General features: G+C 35.4%; 3 protein-coding genes across 3 annotated transcripts; 1 reads left to right on the top strand and 2 right to left on the bottom strand.

Annotated features, from left to right (window-relative positions):
* Positions 1-6: 6 nt before the first annotated feature.
* On the top strand, positions 7-2215 carry LOC130590554 (uncharacterized). Its single transcript, XM_057393060.1, has 6 exons — positions 7-322; positions 413-592; positions 680-790; positions 876-942; positions 1030-1128; positions 1904-2215. Exons 1-6 carry the CDS (start codon positions 111-113, stop codon positions 2006-2008), a joined length of 774 nt encoding a protein of 257 aa, XP_057249043.1. The 5' UTR covers positions 7-110; the 3' UTR covers positions 2009-2215.
* Positions 2216-7162: 4947 nt separating this feature from the next.
* On the bottom strand, positions 7163-9409 carry LOC125495251 (putative disease resistance protein RGA4). Its single transcript, XM_048639906.1, has one exon. It carries the CDS (start codon positions 9407-9409, stop codon positions 7163-7165), a length of 2247 nt encoding a protein of 748 aa, XP_048495863.1.
* An 11575-nt stretch (positions 9410-20984) lies between these two features.
* On the bottom strand, positions 20985-23643 carry LOC104887761 (hypothetical protein). Its single transcript, XM_010672490.3, has one exon. It carries the CDS (start codon positions 23414-23416, stop codon positions 21182-21184), a length of 2235 nt encoding a protein of 744 aa, XP_010670792.2. The 5' UTR covers positions 23417-23643; the 3' UTR covers positions 20985-21181.
* Between the last annotated feature and the right edge of the window lie 133 nt (positions 23644-23776).

The raw sequence follows: 23776 nt of genomic DNA, 5'->3' as shown, positions 1-23776 counted from the left end.
AGGGTTCGGGGAAGGCCGACAGGAAGGGAAAGAAGGTAGCTTCACCTCAGGGAGGCCGACGTGCCCAAGTGGGAACGAATTCTTCGGCAAAGTATCCACTCATTACGGATATGGAGGTGGTGCAACGCCTTACTAAACCGTGCTTCTGGCTACATGAGTGCATTAGCGATGCAGCCGATGAAGCAATGATTGAGATTAAGTTGTCGCACCACCAATTCCACTACATTGATGAGGAAACATCGACCTTCATTTCTAAGGATGATATTAAAGAATTCTTACTTGGGGAAGAGTTGAATGTTTCCATGATACAAACATTCATGAGGTAATACTTTATTAATTAAGTAGTATTCAATCCAACTAATAATAACTTCCATAATAAGTAAGTTTTATTTTTATCAATATGAATTCTCAGGCTATTATACAATGATGTGAGGCGATCTAGTCAGCCAATCTTTGGTTGGTTATGTCCAAGCTTTGTACGAGATGACAGTTGCGTACAAAACGAAAAAGAGGTGAAAGTATATCTCAAGGATTCTTTGAACGCATGTTCTCGTCTTGGATATAAGATCGTTCTTCTTCCTTACATTGAATCGTATGCTTCTTAAACTGACTTTTTAATTAATTAAATTGACCTATTAGTTGTTCTACGATAACAATAACATTATTTTTATTGTTGTAGGAACCATTGGACACTCATTGCAATATGTGTGTCAAGTAACGAAGTCTACCACTTTGATTCTTTGCGTAAAGGAACAATACGGTCCTTACTAGTCAAATCATTGTTAAATAGGTAGCCTAATCAAACTATATATGCACACTTAGCTTATTAAATATTAAATGTACATCTAATCTTATAATAATGTGTATTGATGTAGTGTGATGAAGAAGATTACTTCATCTGGACTTCGACAAGGAAAAGCTCCTGTTTGGTATTTAGTCGAGGTAACATGTAATATTTTTTGCATCCTTTTATACAAACACATAATACACATATAACATGTCATTTATTGCATCTTTGGTGAATTTTAGTGTCCGGTACAAGAAGGTGGACTTGCGTGTGGGTATTACGTCATGAGGTTCATGCTCGATATCGTCAACTATTGCAAAGATGTTGTTGATCTTCGAAAGGTATGTAACTTTTAGGTTTCCAATTGTTGTTTGTTGTATTTCCGGCCTATTTTAGCCTTTTCGCTCCCAAAATGTAGTTATGATGTGATTTAACCTCAAATTCTCTTTGAACATGATTATATGAGGCATATTATAACTAGTATGTAGATTCTTAGGCTTTAATTTGTTGTTGGTTGCATTTCGGGAACGAAAAGGCCAATTCCGGCCTATTTTGGCCTATTTTGGCCTTTTCGCTCCCAAAATGTAGTTATGAAGTGATTTAACCTCAAATTCTCTTTGAACATGATTATATGAGGCATATTATAACTAGTATGTAGATTCTTAGGCTTTAATTTGTTGTTGGTTGCATTTCGGGAACGAAAAGGCCATTTCCGGCCTATTTTGGCCTATTTTGGCCTTTTCGCTCCCAAAATGTACTTATGAAGTGATTTAACCTCAAATTCTCTTTGAACATGATTATATGAGGCATATTATAACTAGTATGTAGTTTCTTAGGCTTTAATTTGTTTTGGTTGCATTTCGGGAACGAAAAGGCCATTTCCGGCCTATTTTGGCCTATTTTGGCCTTTTCGCTCCCAAAAGTATTATGAAGTGATTTAACTCAAATTCTCTTTGAACATGATTATATGAGATATATTATAACTAGTGTGTAGACTTTTAGGCTTGCATTTGATTTTGATTCCATTTCGGGAAGATATATGTCATTTTTAGAAGTACTAACTACGGTAAAATGATTGACTTTTTGTATATGTTTATTCCTTGGTTGTTTTGCAAGGTTTATGCTAGTTCCATACCACGTTTGAGGAACTTCACCAAAGAAGAAATTGACGAAGTTCGGGATAAGTTGGCGTCCCACATTACCGATGATTGCATAGGATGAGATTTTCGCTCCAACAATGTACTAGCTAGTTTCTATCATCCTATGTACACTTTTTACATTATTTTAATATATTTGAAGTTAATTATTACCTTTCTCCACTTGTCATATATTATCGTATTGCAATTTGCATTTTTTTTCTTGTCCAAGGGAGGTTATGGGTGGGGGTGGGGCTGGTGTGTGGGTGCAGGCTGTGCTGCTGGTATGTGCAGGCTGTGAGCAAGCCAAAAAAAAAAAATTATAAAGTGAAGGGCTGCGCTAGTTTAAACTAGCGCAGCCCTTCTAATAAGAAGGGCTGCGCTAGTCTAAACTAACGCAGCCCTTCTAATAAGAAGGGCTGCGCTAGTTTAAACTAGCGCAACCCTTCTAGCAAGAAGGGTTGCGCTAGTTTAAACTAGCGCAGCCCTTCTAGCAAGAAGGGCTGCGCTAGTTTAAACTAGCGCAACCCTTCTTGCTACAAGGGCTGCCCTTCTAAACTTAGAAGGGCTGCGCTTGTGAAGAAGGCGCAGCCCTTCTAGCTTAGAAGGGCTGCGCTTTTTTCAAAAAAGCGCAGCCCTTCCATCTGGGCTACGCCTTTTTGTAAAAAGCGCAGCCCTTCGTTGTGAAGGGCTGCGCTTCTCTAGCGCAGCTCTACTTGAATACTGAAGGGCTGCGATGGAAAGGGCTGCCCTCAAAAAGCGCAGCCCTACATGCCATTTTCAGCGCAGCCCTACTGCTTTTTTTCACTAGTGATAATTCCTATACAAAATTGCATTTTACTCTTCCCGTGTGAATTGATTTGGTTTGCTTGAGGACAAGCAAATGTTTAGCTTGGGGGAGTTTGATAAGTACATATTCTAACATCATTTAGTTGCATATTAGGTGCATTTTCATGTAGCATTAGAGCATTTATATCGCATTTATGCATATTTAGGTCCCTTTTTATAAGCTACAGTGCTTTCACGGGTTGTTTGGTGTTTTGATATAATTTCAGGTACTTTGGACTCATTTTTAAGGACACTATGATTAAGGCACTTGTATTACCATCAAAAACTATATCATGTGCTCTAAACGGATTGGAATTGAAGAAGATACAAAGGACTTCATGCAATTGTGTGAAATATGACACCTCTGCACCATTTTATCCATAACTTTTGATACAAAACTGATAATGAGGTGGTTCTAGTTGGGTTGGAAACTAGACTGGAAGAGCTTTTCATCGATATATTATATGTACAAAACAAAGCTCTGGAGAAAAAGTTATACCTGTTCAAAGTTGAGCAAAAATCACTGTTTCGCTCGCACGCCCGTTCGGATTTATGCACGGCCGTGCGACCTAGCGAGATTCCATTCGACCGTGCGCGACCCTGCACGCCCGTGCAATAAGCTGCTTGCCCGTGCAACCTGCTGGTGTGTCGTGTTTTCCGCGTGACCTAACTTATGTCGGTTTATATTATTCTAAGCTTATAAATAGGACTTTAAAAACCTTATTTTGGGGGGAAGTCTATTGTAAACATTTTTTAGGGTTTTTTAGAGAGAAGTTAGAGAGAGAAAACTTGTAGATTTTCATTGTTCTCCAAGACTCTACCTTTCTTCCATCAATTCAAGTATTTATTTTCTCCTTCTTTTCCTTTGTTTATTATTATGAATTTCAATTATTTTTCTCTAGTTTGTTTATTTATTTCATGATAGAGTAGTTTCTTTTATCTATGGTTAAGTTGAACCCTAGTATGATTTAATTCATGATTGTTTCTTTAAATTCTCATATTAATTGTTAATTGTTCTTGCTTAATTGATTGTGCATATTCCAATACTAGATTAGGGATAATTAGTATTATTCTAATTCCATTGTCTTGATCACAACGGGAGTTGAATTTTGACGGATTTGAGTATTTCAATTAAGGACATGAAGTTCTCCACGGGAGTAGGTAGAATGGATTGTTAGGAAGTTAAAGTGTCGTGTTTAATGTCTTTAATTTGCATGATTCCACGGGAGTAGGCTTGAATGCATATTAGAGAAGCCATAGATACTCGGGAGAGGTTTATGGTACTTTATAGGGTGGACTTTTCCTTGTGAACAGTTAATTGATTAATTTGGGGTAGGAATTATTTTGTATTACTTCGTGCTAGTGGGGATACTTAACTGTAGAGTCTTTTATTTATATATTGATTAGTATAGTTGATTCAACGATCATTGTTATTAATCTCCTTTAGTCTTACCATTATTTAAGGGCTAATCATAGAACAACTGTCTCTCTGTGGGATCGACTCTGACTTACCCTACTACATAGTTAGGAAATGGCCTTTTCGTTCCCGAAATGCAACCAACAACAAATGGCCCTTCTCAAGGTGAAGGGCTGCGCTTTTCCAGAAAAGCGCAGCCCTTCAAAATTAGGGCTGCGCTTTTATCAAAAGCGCAACCCTTCTTGCGCAGCCCTTCTGTTTTTTTCCCCTAGTGGAGGATTAGTTAGATTATTTATTTTTGTTAGGTGCGCGACACGCCTATCATGACGCTATCCCTAGAGAGTTTTAGCTAATGATCTGACTTAATATAATCCATATACAACAAAAAAAAATTAGAAATTGCATAACATAGGTTTCAATCCTGTGACCTCAAGTTCATATACTAAAGTTTTAACCACTAAACTAAGTTGTGTTTTTTTTTTGAAATAAACATTAATTCATTGATTCAAAGTCATATATACAACATCTACAATAGAAGTCAAAACTAAACAAATGCATAACAAAATGATATAAATACAATTCTAATATGACAAAACCACCATCGTTAATTGAGTAGATCTAATATTTCTGAAAACCCTCATTTTTCACATCGTTGTCTGATGCAGCCTTCTGCAAGTGAGTCTGTCGATCTTTTGTAGTTTTCAAGTAGAACCGGATTCAATTCAAGTGATTGAAAACGAAGTCTTGACATCTGTTGCAATTCCGCATAAATTTCGATCAACAAATCAACATCTTGAATTACACAAAAACCCAAAAATAAAAACCTAATATATGGATAGACATAACCCAATATATGGGTAGAAAAACTATCCATTAGAGAGAGACTGAAGTTTATTAGAAACATAAACATAAAGAAACTAGTAATATAAGGAGAAAATGGGCTTATCACTGCCCAAAAGGATAGTGGTAGCCCCTAGGTTGAAAATTAGGGTTTTGTGGGATAGGAGAGAATAGACAAAAAGAAGGAGAGAGGAGGCGGTAAACAATTCCAATATTATTATGTATAAGCTAAGGGTCTGTTCTCCCCAGCTTATTTTCATTTCATTTCAGTTCAATTCAGTTCAATTCAGTTCAGTTCAGTTCAGTTCAGACCAGTTCAGTTCAGTTTAGCTCTTGACAATACTTAAACTCTCACATATCACTATTCATTTCAGTTTAGTTCAGTCCAATTCAGTTCAGTTCAATTCAGTTCAATTCAGTTCAGATCTATTCAGTTCAGATCAGTTCAGTTCAGCTGTTTTATGCCGAAGAGAACATGCCCTAAGTTGTATTTAGTGTTCTCAATTAAAGATGCAATATTAATAAATGAAATTTTTTTCTTACACGGGACAAAACCCGAACTAATAACTACTCCCTCCGTCCCAGAATATAGTTCCCATTTCTATTTTGGGAGTCAAAATTTAAAATCTTTGACCAAATATTCTCATTAATGTATACAAGAAAACATATTCATGTGGGGTCTTGTTAGATTCGTCTCAACATGTACATTCATAATATCAATTTTTTATATTTTTTACTAATACGAAATAGAAGACATAATAGGTCAAAGATACGTCTCGGAGACTATGCAAAAAGAAATGGGAACTATATTTTGGGAGGAAGGGAGTAGTTTTTAATAAGAATTGGGGATGTAACCCATTGAGATCGTGCCGCAATTTCAGCTGCATCAATGTATGTATATTAGTATTTTACATCAAAACTTTTTTCTAATCAATGTACTACTCCCTCCGTCCCATAATATAGTGCTTGTTTCTTTTTTCACGGTCTCCAAAACGTAACTTTGACCTTTAATATCTACAATTCCTTATTAATAAAAAATATAAAATGTTCATATTATGAAACTACACATTGAGACGAATCTAACAAGATCCTACTTGAATATGTTTTTTTATATATACAAATGAGAATATTCGGTCAAAGATTTTAAAGTTTGACCACCAAAAATGAAATAGGCACTATATTATGGGACGGAGGAAATATAACGGAAGATGCTTAAGTATCTTGAAACATGTGATCATATTGTGATGACCATTATAATTATTTGAAGTTAATAGTCTGTCATCAATGATTACATCCTATATAGTAGTAACTACATTATTAATGCCACAATTTGATTACAAAGATTGAAGGTGCATATACATAATTTTCATTCGCGGAAGCTACTACACTACATCGTGGTAAGATTAGGGACCAAATTATGTAGCTCTAACATCAGCCTACGTTAAAATTTCAACAGTGAAATTGTTTGATGTGCATTAAATTTAGAAGGCTGGGATATGATACCTTGGGAAAACAGGATTATGGTTTCAAAATGGTTTAGAAATTCACATGATTAACTGCTGGAACTGACAATCTTCCTGTCAAAATCAACCAAAAAAGAAGTAACAATCAGATTTATAGGATCTTGGATCTTATACTAGCAACAACACTGTTATATTCATAAATCAGAAACTGAAACTACAATGATTGGAAACAAAGTGCTAAAAACTTTACCTGTATACCTCAATTTTCCAAGATGAACATTGGGGATGTGGCCAATAAGATTCAAATCTTCACCATTGGGCTGCTTACATCGTCTCTCTAGCTTCGGGCATTCCTTAATCTCAAGTTGTATTAAAGACTTGAGGTTAGCAAAATTTTCTGGAAGTTTTTTTAATTTAGAACAATATCGAATCAGAAGCCGACTAAGCTGAGTGAGGTGCCCAATTGACTCTGGGAGGACAATCATGTTGTAGAGCCAGCAGAGTGTGAGTTCCTTCAATGTTTTGAGGCAACCAAGTCCTCTTGGCAGGGGTTTAGGCTTGAAGATGTTTGTCACTGACAAAGAGCGAAGATTATTGAGGCCTTGCTTAGCAGCTCCTGCACAATCATCAGCATTGCGCCCTATGCCATCCATCTTATCCTCCCAATTCAATTCTTCACAATTCTCGATCACTAATTCCTCAAGGACAGAGAGATGTGCAATGCATGTGAAATATCTTTCAATCCAGGGCATGCTCGAATCTTCAGTCGTTTAAGGGAGTTGAAAGATTCTACGAGCACATTGGTCAATTTCCTGCATTCTGTAATAGTTAGCACCTGCAAAGAAGTTACAGTGATTGAGAAAAACTCTAGTTCATGAACAGAGTTGATATGCAGCTCCTTAAGTGTAGGAGATGCTGATGATTCTGATGATGATGATAATGCTTGTGATTCCTGTGTGCTTAAGAGATGTTTCAGTAGCTTTTCATGGATGTCAGATACCTCCAGCTTCTCAAGGCTTGGGACCAAAGGCATTGACATCAGCTTCGGGCAACCACTTATTCTGAGTTCAGAAAGACGATTGAAAATCTTTTGTGGAACATATTGCTTTTGTTCTTGGCTGTCAGGATTATGGTCCTTGACCTTAGACCACCGCGCTAGTAGTGGCAAGTTAACCATAATCAAATACTTCAAAGACGGGAAGTCTGTTGTTGCAGCAGAATGAGTCTTACGAGGATCTTGACAAATCTCTATGCACTCTAAGGCCTCAAGACCTTGAAGTTGAAGAGACACAAGGTTACTGGATAAGGTAGAGGGTGGAAAACATGTTCCCTTCCAACCTTGAACTGCCAAGCTTTTCAGAGTGGCAGGGGGTTGCAAAATATCAAACTCTATGACATTTTTCTCTTTTGCAAAATCAGTGGCAGGTGCTCCTTTCAAAGACGACCATACTAACGACAAATCATCTATCTTCAAATCCGATAAAGATATGGGATCCTTGTCCGCTATGATTCTATTGTAATTTGGTCCTACGTGCTTCTCATTAGAATTTTTATAACATAACTTCAACTTTCCAGTAAGATGCAGGAGATTAGCCAGTGCGTTTAACCCATTATTTTGTCCTACTATGAACACATCTAAGGTTTGTAGTTGAGTTAATTCCCAGAACCTAGGTGGCAAATCAATCAATCTACCTCCAATGTACAAGTGTTTTAGACAGCGTAATTGATGAAAGCTTTGAGGCAGTTCCTGAATTGTAGTGTGCCGAAGATCCAAAGTGCTCAAGTACTGCAAGCTTGTGATGCACTCTGGGAGCGAATCAAAGGAGATACCAAGTCTGAGGTATCTCAATTGCTTCAACTCCCCTATGGAATCAGGACCATTTCTGCAATTCACAATGGCTAAATCCAACACCTGTAAACACTTCAAATTTGCCAAGATGTCGTTGATGTTATCGATAGTAACAAACCCACATGATTCATGAGGAAGAAAAAGAAGACACTTCAATAGCTTGGAGTCTTTAAGCCATTTTGGAGATTTCCAAGAAGAGTCAACAATAAAGCTTACATGTTGAGCATCAATTTGATTCGTAGGCTTATCAAGTAAACAACAATTATCCCTCACCAGATGCTTCGCTACCTCATGCATCAAAGCCTGTGTGGTGTAATAGACTATCTCACCATCTTTATCTCTTTTTCTGTTTTCCAGGAAGTACTCTTCAGCAAGAAGTGCCTCAAAACAAGCATTAAACGCTTCTATTGATGGCACTGAATCAAGGAATCCTTGGACTTCCCATAGTTGTTGCAGTTTTCTCTTACTAAATTTGTAGTCATGTGGAAACAACGCCGAGTAAGACAAAAGTGGGTTTGGAACAGAAGAGTAACTCAAGACCGGCTGCAATGTATCATGTTTCTGCATTAGGTCCAGAACTGACTTAATACAGATTACAGGATCCTCAACTCTTGCAAGCAAAATATCATTAAAATGCTGCCACTTTTTATAATTGTTAGGTTCAGAAGAAAGAATGGAAGCTATAATTGTTATGGCATGTAGATTATTGGCACACTTGTTAAAAATTTCAAGACCAATGTCTATCAACAAAGGATTTCTCTCCTTTTCAGCTATTCCCTTGTATGCTATGCTCTGAATGAAAGCTACAGACTCGTTCAGGTGAAGTGGTTCCAATAGATAAGGTGTAGCCTCCCTTTGCAATCGCACCAAGGTGTGACGCGTTACAGCTGCTACACTTGCGGACCTAGAGGTGACTAATATCTTGCTTCCAGGTATACTTCTAGCAAAAGCACCCAACAAAGGCTCCAAAAATTCTAACCATTTCCCAAAAGAAAAATCTTGATCACCAGACAAGTCTCCCAATGCAAGCAAGTATTTTTTGCCAGCCAAATACTCTTTGCAACTCATCAACAATGTCACTACGCGCATCTGGGTAAGAGCCGAGTTTGAGAAGAACACGAGTCAACAACTGTGTGACATCTTTAACTCCGGAAATGTCTACCCAACGTACCTCGTTGAAATGCTTTGTAACTTTGTGTAACTCAGGAGATATTCCTCTCCTTGATGAGCTGGCATTTTCTGTTATAAGATTGTTAGTTTGTTATAGAAGTTGTTATAATTCAGTTAGCTAGCAGTTAGTTTTCTTTAGCTTAGAACTTCTTGTATAAATAAATCTTTAGGCTGTAATTTTCTTTTGAGAGTTTATGAAATAAAGATTAAGAGTTTCTCTCTCTAATCTCATTGAGATAACTTTCTGTTATCTCTTCATGGTATCAGAGCCACACGCTCAAATATTGATCGAGTTCTTCGATATTTGATTGTATTCAATCAATTCTTACAGAAATCAAGATAATTCTTGCTGAAATTCTTCAATTCCTTAATTCAAATCAACGTTTTAGTTGATTATTTTTCAATAGAATCAACAATTTGAGTTGATTTTCTCCAATTTTAATCTTCATTTGCAAGATTATTCAATTTCTTGATTATGAAAATGACAGAAACTTCTCAAAATTCTGTTTCTCAACCTCAGACAACAATGCTAGGATATACAGACAAGTATTTCTTAGGATCAGGAGACCAACCTGATCAACACCTTGGTGCTCATAAGCTTAATGGTGATAATTTCCTTACTTGGAATCGTGGAATCAGATTAGCTTTGGGAGCTAAGAATAAACTGACATTTATTGATGGAAAAACTCCTAGACCTCCATCTAATTCTGAAGAACTGCAGAAATGGTTAAGGAATGATTACATGATTCAGTCATGGTTACTGAATTCCATGGACAAAGTGATTGCAGAAGGATTTATTCTTCAACAATCTGCCAATCAGTTGTATGAAGAAATTATTGAAAGGTATGGCCAATCTAACGCACCTCAATTGTTTGAATTACATAAACAATTGTCATCTATCTCTCAAGGTTCTGATTCTATTGTTCAATACTATTCTAAACTGAAAAGAATTTGGGATGAAATACAATTGTTAGATGGATTTCCTGATTGTGATTGTGGAGCATTAGAAAAATGTTCTTGTGGAATTTTAAAGAAAGTTTTAGCTGCTGATCAGAAACAAAAGCTAATTCAATTGCTGGTTGGATTAGATAAAGGATATGATACTGTTACAACAAACATATTAAGTATGGATCCTTTACCTAATGTGAATAGAGCATATTACATGCTTTTATTACATGCTTTTACAAGTTGAGAGACAGAATAGGCTTAATGTTCAGCAAGAATCTTCACTACAAACCAGTGCATTTATGTCTATGAGACAACAAGCACCTCAGGGATCTATACTACATGCTAATCCTTCTCAGTATGACAGAAGAGATGGGAAGAGATTCAAGATTGATAAAACTAGTAGAAAATGTGATTATTGCAAGAAAACTGGTCACACTATGGATCAATGTTTCAAGTTGACTGGTGTGTATCCAGATTGGTTTCTTAATATGAAAAACAAGTCTACTGGTGTTACTGTCACAAATAAATTGGCTGCACATGTTGGAGAACTTGGTAATAGCACTGAATTTGCTGGCAATACACCTTTAGATCTTTCTGAAGGAGGTGTTAATGGTTCTACTACACACACTCAAGTTGATTCTGCTCTTGTCCAAGCTGTTTACAAGGAAATGATGAAGATGGTGAAAGGTCAAGCTTCTCAAAATGCTTCAGACTTCAATCATTCAGTAAACTTTGCAGGTATAATCACTGCTTCCAATGCTAATTCATTGCCATTTTTGCATGATAAAATAGCTTGGATTGTAGACACTGGAGCAACAGATCATATGATCTGGGATAGAAGCCTCTTTGCTTCACATAATTTATTACATACACCTATTAAAGTTGGTCTACCTGATGGTACTACCAAGTTAGTGCATATAACTGGCACTGTTCAACTTACTGATAAAATCATCTTGAAAAATGTATTGTTAATACCTGATTTTACTCACAATCTTCTTTCTGTTAGTAAGCTTTTGTCTCAAAATCATTTGCTTGCTATATTCACATCTTCTTCATACCAATTTCAGGACCCTACAACTAAAGATATTCTGGCAATTGGCTATCAACAGGCTGGCTTATATAAGTTCAGTACTGTTTCTTCCTCTTCAAACTCATCTGCTGTTGATCTAGCTTTGTTTAATAAAAGTTTCCATGTTGGCATTTCTGTACCTAGTTTTAGTATTCTACATGCTAGACTAGGTCACTTATCAGTACAAAAAATGTCAAAGCTACCAATTTCTTTCAAACAGAATAATATGGCAGATTTTTGTTGTGAACCTTGTATATTTGCTAAGTCTCATAACTCACCTTTTCCTATTTCTACTTCTCATGCTGGTGCTATTTTTCACTTAGTTCATGTGGACCTTTGGGGTCCTTATAGACACTCTTCTTTATCAGGTGCTACATACTTTTTAACAATACTTGATGATTTTTCAAGAACTACTTGGACTCATTTGGTCCATTCTAAAACTCAAATACCTACTTTGATCAAAGATTTCATTGCTTATGTTGAGAATCAATTTGATACTTCTATTAAAATCATTAGAAGTGACAATGGGACTGAGATTTTTCAGGAAGCTTGTTCTTCCTTGTTTGCTAGCAAAGGCATTATTCATCAAAGAAGTTTGCCTGGTAAACCTCAACAAAATGGCAGGGTTGAAAGGAAGCATAAGCATCTCCTTGTAAACTGCCAGGGCTCTAAAATTTCATGCTGCTCTTCCAAATAGATTTTGGGGTGAATGTCTTTTGGCTTCTACTTACCTCATTAATCTCATGCCTTCTTCTGTGTTACAATGGCTTACACCATATGAATGCTTAATGAAACAACCACCTTCTTATGATCATTTGAAGGTTATTGGTTGTTTGTGCTATGCTTCTTGCAAATCTTCTGACAAGTTTGCTCCTAGGGCTAAGAAATGTGTTTTCTTAGGCTATCCCTATGGACAAAAAGGGTACAAACTATATGATTTACAATCTCACAAAATCATTCTCAGTAGAGATGTTAAGTTTCAGGAAGATATTTTTCCTTTTAAAATATCTTCTTCTTCACAAACTAATTCTTCTCCACCATCTACTTCTATGGTTAATCCTGCATTACATGATGATGATATTCCTCATTTTTTCTCACCTATTTCTTCTACATCTTCTACATCTCCCCTACATACATCTTCTAACACATCTTCTCCTATCTCTCTTGATTTACCTACTGACCAATCATCTTCTTCTCTTAATTCTCCTGCACCTTCTACTGATATTGTTATTCCATCTTCTAGCACTCAGGTTATAGAACCTGTTTGTTCTCCTATAAGAAGTTTCTAGACAACCTATTCCTTCTACAAAATACACAGATTTTGTTCTTGCTAAACCTCTTATTCTCCTTCCCTTCTTCTAATTCTTCTTCCTTTAATGTCTTTCAATGTCCTGAACTTTCTTCCTTATCTACTGACCATCTTGCTAGCTTAACAAATGTTCTCTCTACTATTGAGCCTTCTTCTTATGCTCAAGCCAAGACTGATCCTAGATGGGTGGATGCTATGCATAAAGAGTTGGAGGCCCTTGAAAAAATGGAACTTGGGATATTGTGGATCTTCCTAGTGGTGTTAAACCTATTGGTTGCAAGTGGGTCTATAAAATAAGTTTAATCCTGATGGCACTGTGGAGAGTGTAAAGGAAGATTAGTTGCTCGTGGTGATAAACAGATTAAGGGCAAGGATTATAAGCATACTTTTAGTCCTGTGGCCAAGTTTACTACGTTAGAACAATTTTGCAGTTGCTGCTGCTTGTCACATGGACATTCATCAACTGGATATTAATAATGCCTTCCTCCATGGCTTTATTGAGGAAGATTTGTATATGCAGCCTCCTTTGGGTTACACTAAGATCAAACCAGGTCAAGTTTGTAAACTGAAACGTTCCATTTATGGCCTGAAGCAAGCTTCCAGGCAATGGAATTTAGAATTGACTAAGTTCCTTCTTAGTCTTGGTTTTATTCAATCTGTGTATGATTACTCTATGTTCACTTCACAACAAGGTAATTCTTACACTATAGTTGTGGCCTATGTGGATGATCTCTTAATAGCTGGCACCCATCTTCCTCAGATTCAGCATTTGAAGGATAAGCTACATGCTGAATTCACAATTAAAGATTTAGGCCCTCTCAAGTACTTCTTAGGTATTGAAGTTACTAGAGATGCTGCTGGTATTCTTTTGAATCAAAGAAAATATATTTTGGATCTTCTTCATAACACTGGTATGTCAGATTGCAAGGCTGTAGCCTGTCCTTTTCCTCAAGGTCTCAAGCTCAGTAAACATGATGGTGACTTAATGACTGATCCTGAGCTTTATAGAAGAATCATTGGTAAGCTGTTATACTTCAACATGACCAGGCCCGATATTTCTTTTGTGGTTCAACAGCTTAGCCAGTTTCTATGTACTCCAAGAGTTCCTCACTTCCTTGCTACTCAACATGTTCTTAAATACTTAAAGCGTACCTTACATCATGGTCTGTTTTATTCAGCTGACTCTACATTACAAGTTCATGGCTATTGTGATGCAGATTGGGGTTCTTGTCTTGATTCAGCAAGATCTCTCACAGGTTATTGTATATTTTTCGGTACTTCTCTCATATCTTGGAAAACTAAGAAACAAAAAGTGGTTTCTAAAAGTTCTACTGAAGCTGAATATCGCAGCATGAGTCACACCACCAGTGAACTCACTTGGATCAACAATTTACTCACTGATCTTCGAATTCATGTTCTTATTCCTGTGCCTTTGTTTTGTGATAACAAGGCTGCTCAACACAAGCTGCAAATCCTTGTTTTCATGAAAGAACCAAGCATTTGCACATTGATGTTCACTATGTCAGAGAGAATGTAGAATCTGGCTTCATAGCAACTCATCATGTTAGTTCACAGATGCAGCTAGCTGATTTGTTAACCAAGTCTCTTGGACCTGCTCATCATAAATTATTAAGTTTCAAGCTAGGCCTTGTTTCTTCTATGCCTTCCCCAAGTCCTGCTTGAGAGGGGGCTGTAACTCAGGAGATATTCCTCTCCTTGATGAGCTGGCATTTTCTGTTATAAGATTGTTAGTTTGTTATAGAAGTTGTTATAATTCAGTTAGCTAGCAGTTAGTTTTCTTTAGCTTAGAACTTCTTGTATAAATAAATCTTTAGGCTGTAATTTTCTTTTGAGAGTTTATGAAATAAAGATTAAGAGTTTCTCTCTCTAATCTCATTGAGATAACTTTCTGTTATCTCTTCACTTTGTCTTCGGAACAGACAAGGCGTGCGAGATCAGTTTTACCAGTACCAGCCACTCCAAGAATAGGAACAAGCAGCACAGGAGCAGAATCAATATTCAAGTCATCCTGCAACAATAAACTTACAATGTCCTCCCTCTCCTTCTGTCTATCAATCATTTATTTTACCTCTTGTACATAATTCCATGCCGGCATTGGATCTGTAAACATTGGAACATCTTCAAGAACATCCTTAGCCAGCTTTTTGAAGTAATGTTTACTATTACTTCCTACAAAAAAATCAAAGCAATAGTTGAAGTTACTACTACTTATTCTAGTTGTAGCAACAGTAATGAATCAGCTAATGAATTTTGATGGATCTTTATAATAAATAAAAAAAGAATTACTTTATATTAGTAACCCCGTGTTTATGGCTATTTATATTCGGTAACCATGAAAATTAGTGTTTGGTGTTGAATAAACAACCTTAACTACTACATTATTATATAAATGTATGGAGCACTAACATTATAATTTTGGTACCATTATGTAGCGCTTAAAATATGCGTCAAAATAAGATCTATTTACAGTATAATTTTATGAAAAAATATTATCTTTCACAATCTTAGTCTTTCTCAGCTAAACCAAAATTAGTACTGAACAAAATTCATTAAAAAACTTTGTTATTAAAAGAAAAATAAAAATTCTACAGTGATAAAATTGTATAATTATTAGAGTTTTGGTGATCAAAAAATTAGAGTTTAATTTTTGAAAAACAATCTTAGAATATTATAGAGAGCAGCATATCTGCATATCCATATCATTTTTTATTATTATTAAAATAGAGTTCCGAATAGATATAAATACATGCAAGGAGTTTTAGATAAGTGAAGATTAGAGTTTGATTTTGAATAAACAACCTAAATTATTATACTATGTAAATTGAATATAACTTTTGCTAAATAATTCGGAATATTATAATTTGTATACCGTTGGAGAGCGTTCGATATATACTTTATATTTGAAATAAGATTCATTCATAATATATTTTACAACTTATGAAAAAATATATTTATTTAGATGAATAATAATATATTATTTATTCTTTATTTTAGATACATATAGAAATAATTATAAGAATAGTGTACTGTATGTGATTATAACTGAAGAGTACTGCAAGATCAAACAAAATATATCTTTCAAAATCATATTTTAAAATTTGAGTTATATAAATATAAAAAATAGAGTTCAAAATAGATATAGGTACATATCTACTCATCCGTATCTAGTTACTTGCAAAATTGGTGTAGGAACACGTATATAGGAGATGAGAAAAAGGGTAGTATAGGGAACCTAACTTTATGAAAAAATGACAAATATATGGAATTTATAGGTAGAAAGATGAAATAAAATAAAGGGGACTATTGTTCTTATTTGTGGGTATTAGTAAATAAAGAAATATAGCAACAAAAAAGACAGTCATTCATGATAAATGAAGCAAGTAAAAGAAGATGAAGAATATATAATTTTGGATGGTATAAAAGTTAAAGTTTAATTTTGAACAGACAATTTCAAAAGATTATACAAATAGAGTTCGGGATTTGCATTTAAATAATAATTATTAATTAAGAATATAATTATAGTACTATAAAATATGTATCTCAATAAATATATAATTTATTTTATTTATTTATTACACAACTATGACATGTTTGAATATAATAATTCTACCACATAAAAAAAAAAACTGTGCATCGCAAGGGTTTCAAATTCTAGTCTTAAATAATTTGATTAGAGTATAAAATTATATAGATAATAACAAAAAGTTAAATGGATGTTTTCATACCAAAAGAAAAAAAAAACACAAAACCGTACGAAAAAATAGCCATTTGAATTGATTATTGCGTGGTTTTATGATTATTTAGTATAGTTTTCTTATGTTTTTCATGCACAGTTTTTTGTTTTATTGAAAATAGTTAGCCTTACCTAGCCTCAAAAGAGAATAATTAACAGAAAATTTTCGTAAAATTCATCAGGTGATAAAATCCTTTCAAAAAAAGGAAAAAAAAAACCAACAATACATGATTATTTGATAAAATCAATCATTTTCTTCATTACCAATATTATGTACACATTAAGATAAAATGCAGCAATGTATCTTTGAAGATCGTATGGGTTTAACATCTCAACACATGCTCTCATTACATTAGGTCTTTGTCTTCAAGATTACCCAAACCCACCAAAAAATGCCCAAAATAAGGTTCATTTGGAATCGATCAGCAACAAGTTGATTTTTCTTAGTAGGGTATGTAAGAGCAGGTGAAGTTTACCTTAATGTTTGTTTGCTTTATGTTTCATGTTTAGTTGTGATAGCATTAAGTTGTAATTTTGTTTCTTAATTAATGCAAATTTTAGCAAAGTTAAAAAAATTATGTACACATACATATGTGGATGTCAACTAGCTTAGTTGGTTAAAGTTTTGGGAAGTGGCTCCCAAGACTTAGGATCAAATCTCGTCTACATACATATACATATAGTAAAAGTAACTCCTTAACATTATAAAAAGTAACCCCTAATTGTAGTAAAAGTAACCACTAGTTATAGTAAAAGTAATCCCCTTACCGTTACAAAAAGTAACTTATAATTAACCCCTATTTATAGTAACAGTAACCCTTATTTATAAAAAAAGTAACCTCTTATAATTACAAAAAGTAACCTATATTTTCAGTAAAAATAACCCTTAACATTATTAAAAAGTAATCCTTAGTGTCAGTAAAATAACCCCTTAGCATTAATGAGTTACTTTTACCTTTCTTATGAAAATATTCTATAAACTATTCAAGTTATTATATAATAATAATAGTTACTTATTATGAAGTAATGTGTTCCTCGTATCATAAAATAAGGTTACAAACACAAACTTTTATTATAAGGCATAGTTTGGACTTATTATTAGTTGGCCACGTCCTTATTTATCAATGTGTTAATGATAAAATTCTAGAGGAAATAAGAGGAGAGAGTAAATAGGAAAAAAAAAATAGGGGAAATAAGAGTAGAGTGAAAATGAGGCAAAAAAAATAGGAAAAATGAGAGAGACATCAAAGAGAAAAAAAAAAGAGTTTAAAAAAAAATGAGAGAAAGAGGGGGGCGTGCGTGAGAGAAAGAAGGGGGCGTGCGTGAGAGAAGGGGGGAGGGGGTGGCCACACCTTTGGTGTGGCCCGCCTCATATAAAAGTTTGTATATTTTGAAACACCCAAAATGAAAACGAGAACTATATTTTGAGATGGAGGAGTACATTTTAAATATAATTGGTACTTTAACATATAACAAAATAACAAGTTTCGAAATTAACGCATACATGACGTGCACATCCATCATACAACTACTCAGGGGTTGCCAATGAAATATTCCAAACGAAAATAAAGAATTAATGTGATTTGGCGTGCGTACCTTGTGGATCGGATGCTTTTTTTTTTTTTTTGACTAAAACGACGTTAATTTCATTAAGCTAAGGGATGTATCCCTGCAAGATAATTGTTTCTGCTACATGTTCCATAAGAGTTTCGAGTGGATCGGATGCCTTTATCTCGTTAACAAGGAATTCAATTCGATGCAATCCACATTTGAGCCTCTTCTCAACCTCTTTCTCTAAACATAAAAACACATTATTGTCTTGTAGTTCCTTGTGCACACTTTTGAGCATGCTAATGATATCAGACAGTCGAAGACGATGCACATTTGTCTCAAATTGCATACCATTTAATGCAACACTCAATTTCTCAGCAAGATTCTGTAGATGTGATATAGACAACGTATTGTGTCGGACTCGTCCGACCATAATCTTGGTCGGACGACTTTCAGGTGGTTCCAAATTTTTTTCAGGTGGTTCCAATTTTTTTTCAGGTAGTCTTCATTTTGTTTTCAGTTAGTCTTCTTTGTTTTTCAGTGGGTTTTTGTGCTTCAGTTAGATTTACTTGGGTTTCAGTTGGTCTTTATTCTTTTTCAGGTAGTCTACATTTTTCTTCAGGTAGTCTTCATTTTGTTTCAGTTAGTCCATTATTTCTTTCAGTTGGCCCATTATTTCTTTCAGTTGGTCCAACTGAAAGAAAAGAAAGTCCAACTGAAAGAAAAGAAAGTCCAACTGAAAGAAAACAAAGTCTAACTGAAAGAAAAGAAAGTCCGACTGAAAGAAAACAAAGTCCAACTGAAAAGAAAACAAAACACTAACCTATACTTTCTCTCACTTTCTCCTTCTTCTTCATTCCTCTTAGCTGATACTCCATACTTATGTTCAGAACAACAATAGTTTTGAACTATTAACTTCTCTTTGCTGGTAGCAGCAATCCAGCATCACTAATGAGTTTCATATCCTAATTCTTGTAGAATTGGAATCAATTTACTAATTTAGGCAGAAGTTGTTGTAAGCATATAGGATAGTAAATTGATTAATGGCACAATCATTTATACAACTCATTTGTATGATCTCATAGTTCAAGTTAACGCTCACAACCTTACCAAGCAAATGTCAAACTTACATCAGCTGCACCAATTGTATCCACTTAAGGCAAATCTATGGAACTCTATGGTGAAAGTATTGATTTGTATGGAGGAGCTGTCATGAGATTTTGCGGAAATGATGCATATCACTTCGCCTTGGAGCCATTGTTGGTTTACGGGTCACGAGATTATGTTGTTCGAGTGATGTCCAGTTCTGAGGCATCGTGAAATTATCAAAAAAAAAAAAAAAAAGAAGATGCCAAAGAAACCAAACAACAACAGTTTTTCCGGTGAAGATGGTGAAGATGAATAGGGGAGAGAGAAATAGGGCATTTGCAGAACCTGTGAAGTTCAGGAGGAAGTGAAAGTGGAGATTTTTGGGTTTTAAATTTGTTTCAACAAATTCAAAGTACTGGGCTCAGCCCGTCTGATAATATGCATTGGGTCAGACGGTCTGACCCAATACTTTCACTCTGATATATTTGCCAATTCCATTCCTTCAAACACCACCATTTCATGTAGACGTCCTCTTTCTCTCATTCTTGCTCTAATTTTGATCTCATGTTGATCGAGCATACGAGTTAATCTTCACGTGTTTTATCAATATGTTGCAAATTGCGTGATTGATGAATTTCATAATATTTTTTTGGGGGAGCGGTGGTTGTGTTTTTCACATGATGTGAAAGGTCAACTGGTTATATGGAAGACTTAATACATTATTGAAATATACTAATGATAGGCTAAGAGAACATCTTGGTCTAATTATTACTAAGACTTTTGGAGTTGGTACCAAAACAAATTTATTGCAACTTAGTAACGTTTGATAACTTACTAACATTTGATTAACGTTAAGTTTACAACCAGCAACAGGACAATAGTCTAATTAAGAATACTTTGATCTAGTGGTTAAAATTGAGGTGCTTTGAACGATAAGTCATATATTTGAATCTCCTTTTCTCTTTTTTTTTTTTTTTTGTTTTTTTGTTTTTACTCTGTATTGTCTTCGTGATTCATATGGATAAAACACAGAACAATAGTCTAATAGTACTATTGAGAAATCAATAGTAACATCCATTAATTAGAAAATACTAGTGAGAAATATGTATCAGGAAAATTGATAATAGGGGTCTGAAATTTGGGTATTAATTTTTAAAAAGATCTGAGCTATTGATTAACTTGTGTAATCTCTACTTTAGGAAATCTTAACTTTTAGCAGGTCTTAGTGACTTCAAATTGGTTAATAGTTTATAACTTGTTAAATGTGAGTCCCACCGAATGGTTAATTGAGGGAGAGAAGTAGGAGGTAGGTGAGATTTACAAAAATCGTCAATCTCAAGTCACTGAGTCCCGCAAAAAGTTAAAACTCTCCTACAGTCTGGACCTACACAAGTTAATCAATACTTCACACCTTTTAAAAATTATCACCCAAAATTCAAACCCTTTTGTCAATTTTTCCAATATAATAAGCAAAGTTAAATGGAGAAATAGGTATAGTAGGGGATTGGGGGAGTAAGTTGCTGTAAGTTATGTTTACGTTTTATTTAGTCCTTTGCCACATTCACAATTTACTTTCTTTTAACTAGTAAGATTTGAGAAGAAAATATATTACTGCGGATTTTGTTTATGGGATTCTTTTATATTTATCTATCTCCTCTTCTAAATTCTTGTGCCATACTTCAGTATTACAAGTAAATTTTTAAAAATACTTGAGAATTTTAAAAGTCAAGTCCGTGTTAGAGCAAAAAATCAAGGGGGGATGGAGTTTAGAAAATTGGGTGATAATACACTTGTTAATCACAATACATAATGCTTTGTATCAATGAAACCAAAGCTGTGAAATTTACTACACAACTAGCCAAAAAGTATTACAAAGAAAAAGAGCTAGAAGGGGTTGGGGGCAGAGGACCATAAACAAAATGTTCGCCAGAAATAACAGCTGCAGCCTGCAACTGTAAGTCAGCAATGTGCTCATTTCTGAATAATAAGCTTAGTCCATCCGAATCCCTGGTTTTGCAGGAAGCGCTCGCCTAAGCCAAGATGAGCCATAAATAGCCACACCAGTGTGATAAGCTCTCCACCTTTACTTAGTTGTGCAATATGCGATCTTGGCGAGCAACGAACAGCAGCATAACAGAGCAACTCCACCCAAACTTTACTGCATATCTCCCATTTCTTTTCTCCAAACATTTCTAGCTGCTTAGCAAGACGACATGCATCAAAAAGCACAGATTTACTTTTATCACCCTTGGCAACAATAGGCTGAACATCTGCCTTTACTTCAAGCAACTTCTTACTAAAGTTCATAAAGAATTTATTTTCCACTCTTACAGATGGACTGTCATCTGTCTCTGACATGGTTCGACAACACAATTTCTTGCATATGAACCGCTTCACAGTCCACCAGGGATCTGCAAGCCAGCTGATCTTGATGCTTTTATTATTCATGAACTTCTTCGCATCTGCACGAGTGTCTTCAAACCGTGTATCAGCCATTCCCACGACTGAGGATACCAACGTTTGCTTCCTCAGTAACAGATATGACATGTAATCTGAGAGTGCTTTACTGATATTACGATGTTCTGATGTTGTATCTTCAGTGGAAGTCCAGTAGCAAATGTCAGTAGCAAGGTGCCAAATTAAAAGGCTTTCGTCATAATCAACATCTACTGTCCAAGGGCTAATGCAATCCGAAGCAAGGAAATAATCGTCTTCTAAAACTAAACTACCTCTGGAAGAGCATACTTCCTTGGCTACCTCTATATCAGTAGCTAGCTCAGCTTTATTCTTTAGCTCTGTTATGACAAAATTGACAAGTTCTTTATCGACCTTGTGTCGTTCCACATACAAGAATCCAAGCAAAATATCTCTGATCCGTTTTATACTAAAGATGCATTGGAAGTTGAAGAATGAAGGCGGCGTCCTGAAGCAACGTTTTAGCAAGTTATACTTTGAGATGCATTCAGACCATCTTCTACGACAGGGTTGTCTTGCTCTTCTTGACCACCTAAGAAACACAACCATAATCCACTGGAAGTAGCTTTTCATCTTGCCATCAAAGGAAATGATAATGATCCACCAATCTGACAATAGAAACATAAGAGCAGCACATATGTCCAAAGCTATGGCCCCAAGAAGCAAAACAAAGGTTATTACAATGTCAACAGTTTTGTATTTGCTTTTGTCCTTAATTGAGAAGATCAATAGGGATGCAATGACGAATATAAAACAGAAAACTCGAGCAAAAGCTCGTTTTCGTTGCAACAAAAATAGCTTTGTATAGAAAACATCATAGATTAAGTTGAGCTCAATCTCGATGATCCTGAAAGCATCTTTAACAGGCACAGAGATAAAAAAGTCACGACTTACTTTACGATCTTTCAAGCTCAGAAACCCATCTGCTAGTAGAGCTTTAAACATTTCATAGAAGCGATGTGCTTCTTTGACATTTGTTTCATCAAGTGTCAGCTTTAGATCAGAATTAGCAACACCAGTTGGGTCACTGCCATCATCAGCTGCAGACTGGTTTTGATCATTTTCGACTAGGCCATCTCTTTCATCTGACCTTGCACCGCCTTCTAAACGCCCATCTTTACCTTCGAAATCAGTAGGAATATAAGCCCCTTTCGCGGAATTATACTCTTCCATTAACCTGGCATAGTTAGGCCCAGGTTCAGGTTCAGCAACTAGGGAGTCTCTGTAACTGTCTGTGCTAGCGAAAAACAAAGCACAGGTTCGCTCGAAATATTTGATCAAACCTTCCACAAACATAAGTACTGCAGGTATCCACAGTCTGTTTTCTCGAAACGATTGGAAGAAGACATAAACAGTGATGGATACCTGAGTAGCCAATTGAAGAGCGTGTCGATTCCATAGCTCATTATCCTCTAAAGCCAGAGCAGTAATTGTGTCTGGACCACCAAGATGTAACAGAAGAAATGGTGTCCAAAACACAAGTAGTTCTATAGTGTGCGGAGTATCACCTTCATTGCTGGAGATCAGCCCAATTACAAATACTCCAATTGCATCAGCTGATAAATACAGCAGCCAAATCAGAAAACTGAGGAATGTACTTGCACTTGATTTTCGAAAGGGTGCAAGTAATGTGAGAAATGCTTGGATAAACAAACTGACTAATATGAAAACACGGACATCCCATTTTTCAAGCAGATTTTTTACCCTCGCTAAATTACTTGGGTTTTCCATTATATTTGTGGCTTAATTCGAACTATTCTTTCTGCTTTTCTTTGGTTTGCAAAAGAAACAAGGTAGGTTATTTGATCAGTGAAGGTGCTTCCAAGTTTCTGGATGAATTCTACGTCAGCTCTGAAGCTGGATACAAGGCTAAACAACCCAGAATTAAATGCCCAACATATTACAGGGATGAGAATTCGAACCCTGGACAATGTCCTGAAATTCGGAATGGTACTCTACTGAGCTACCACCTCTCCTTTCAACATCAATCATGATAATTCCATTTCCAAAGTTGTTAATGTGCATAACCATGATTGTAATTGTTAATTACGATTGAAAGTCTTGGTCATTTTTAATGAAAGGTTAGTAAGA

This window comes from Beta vulgaris, chromosome 2 (genome assembly GCF_026745355.1).
Source record: "Beta vulgaris subsp. vulgaris cultivar EL10 chromosome 2, EL10.2, whole genome shotgun sequence".
In the NCBI taxonomy this organism is placed as follows: domain Eukaryota; kingdom Viridiplantae; phylum Streptophyta; class Magnoliopsida; order Caryophyllales; family Amaranthaceae; genus Beta; species Beta vulgaris.
This window is presented reverse-complemented; position numbering and strand designations above follow the sequence as displayed.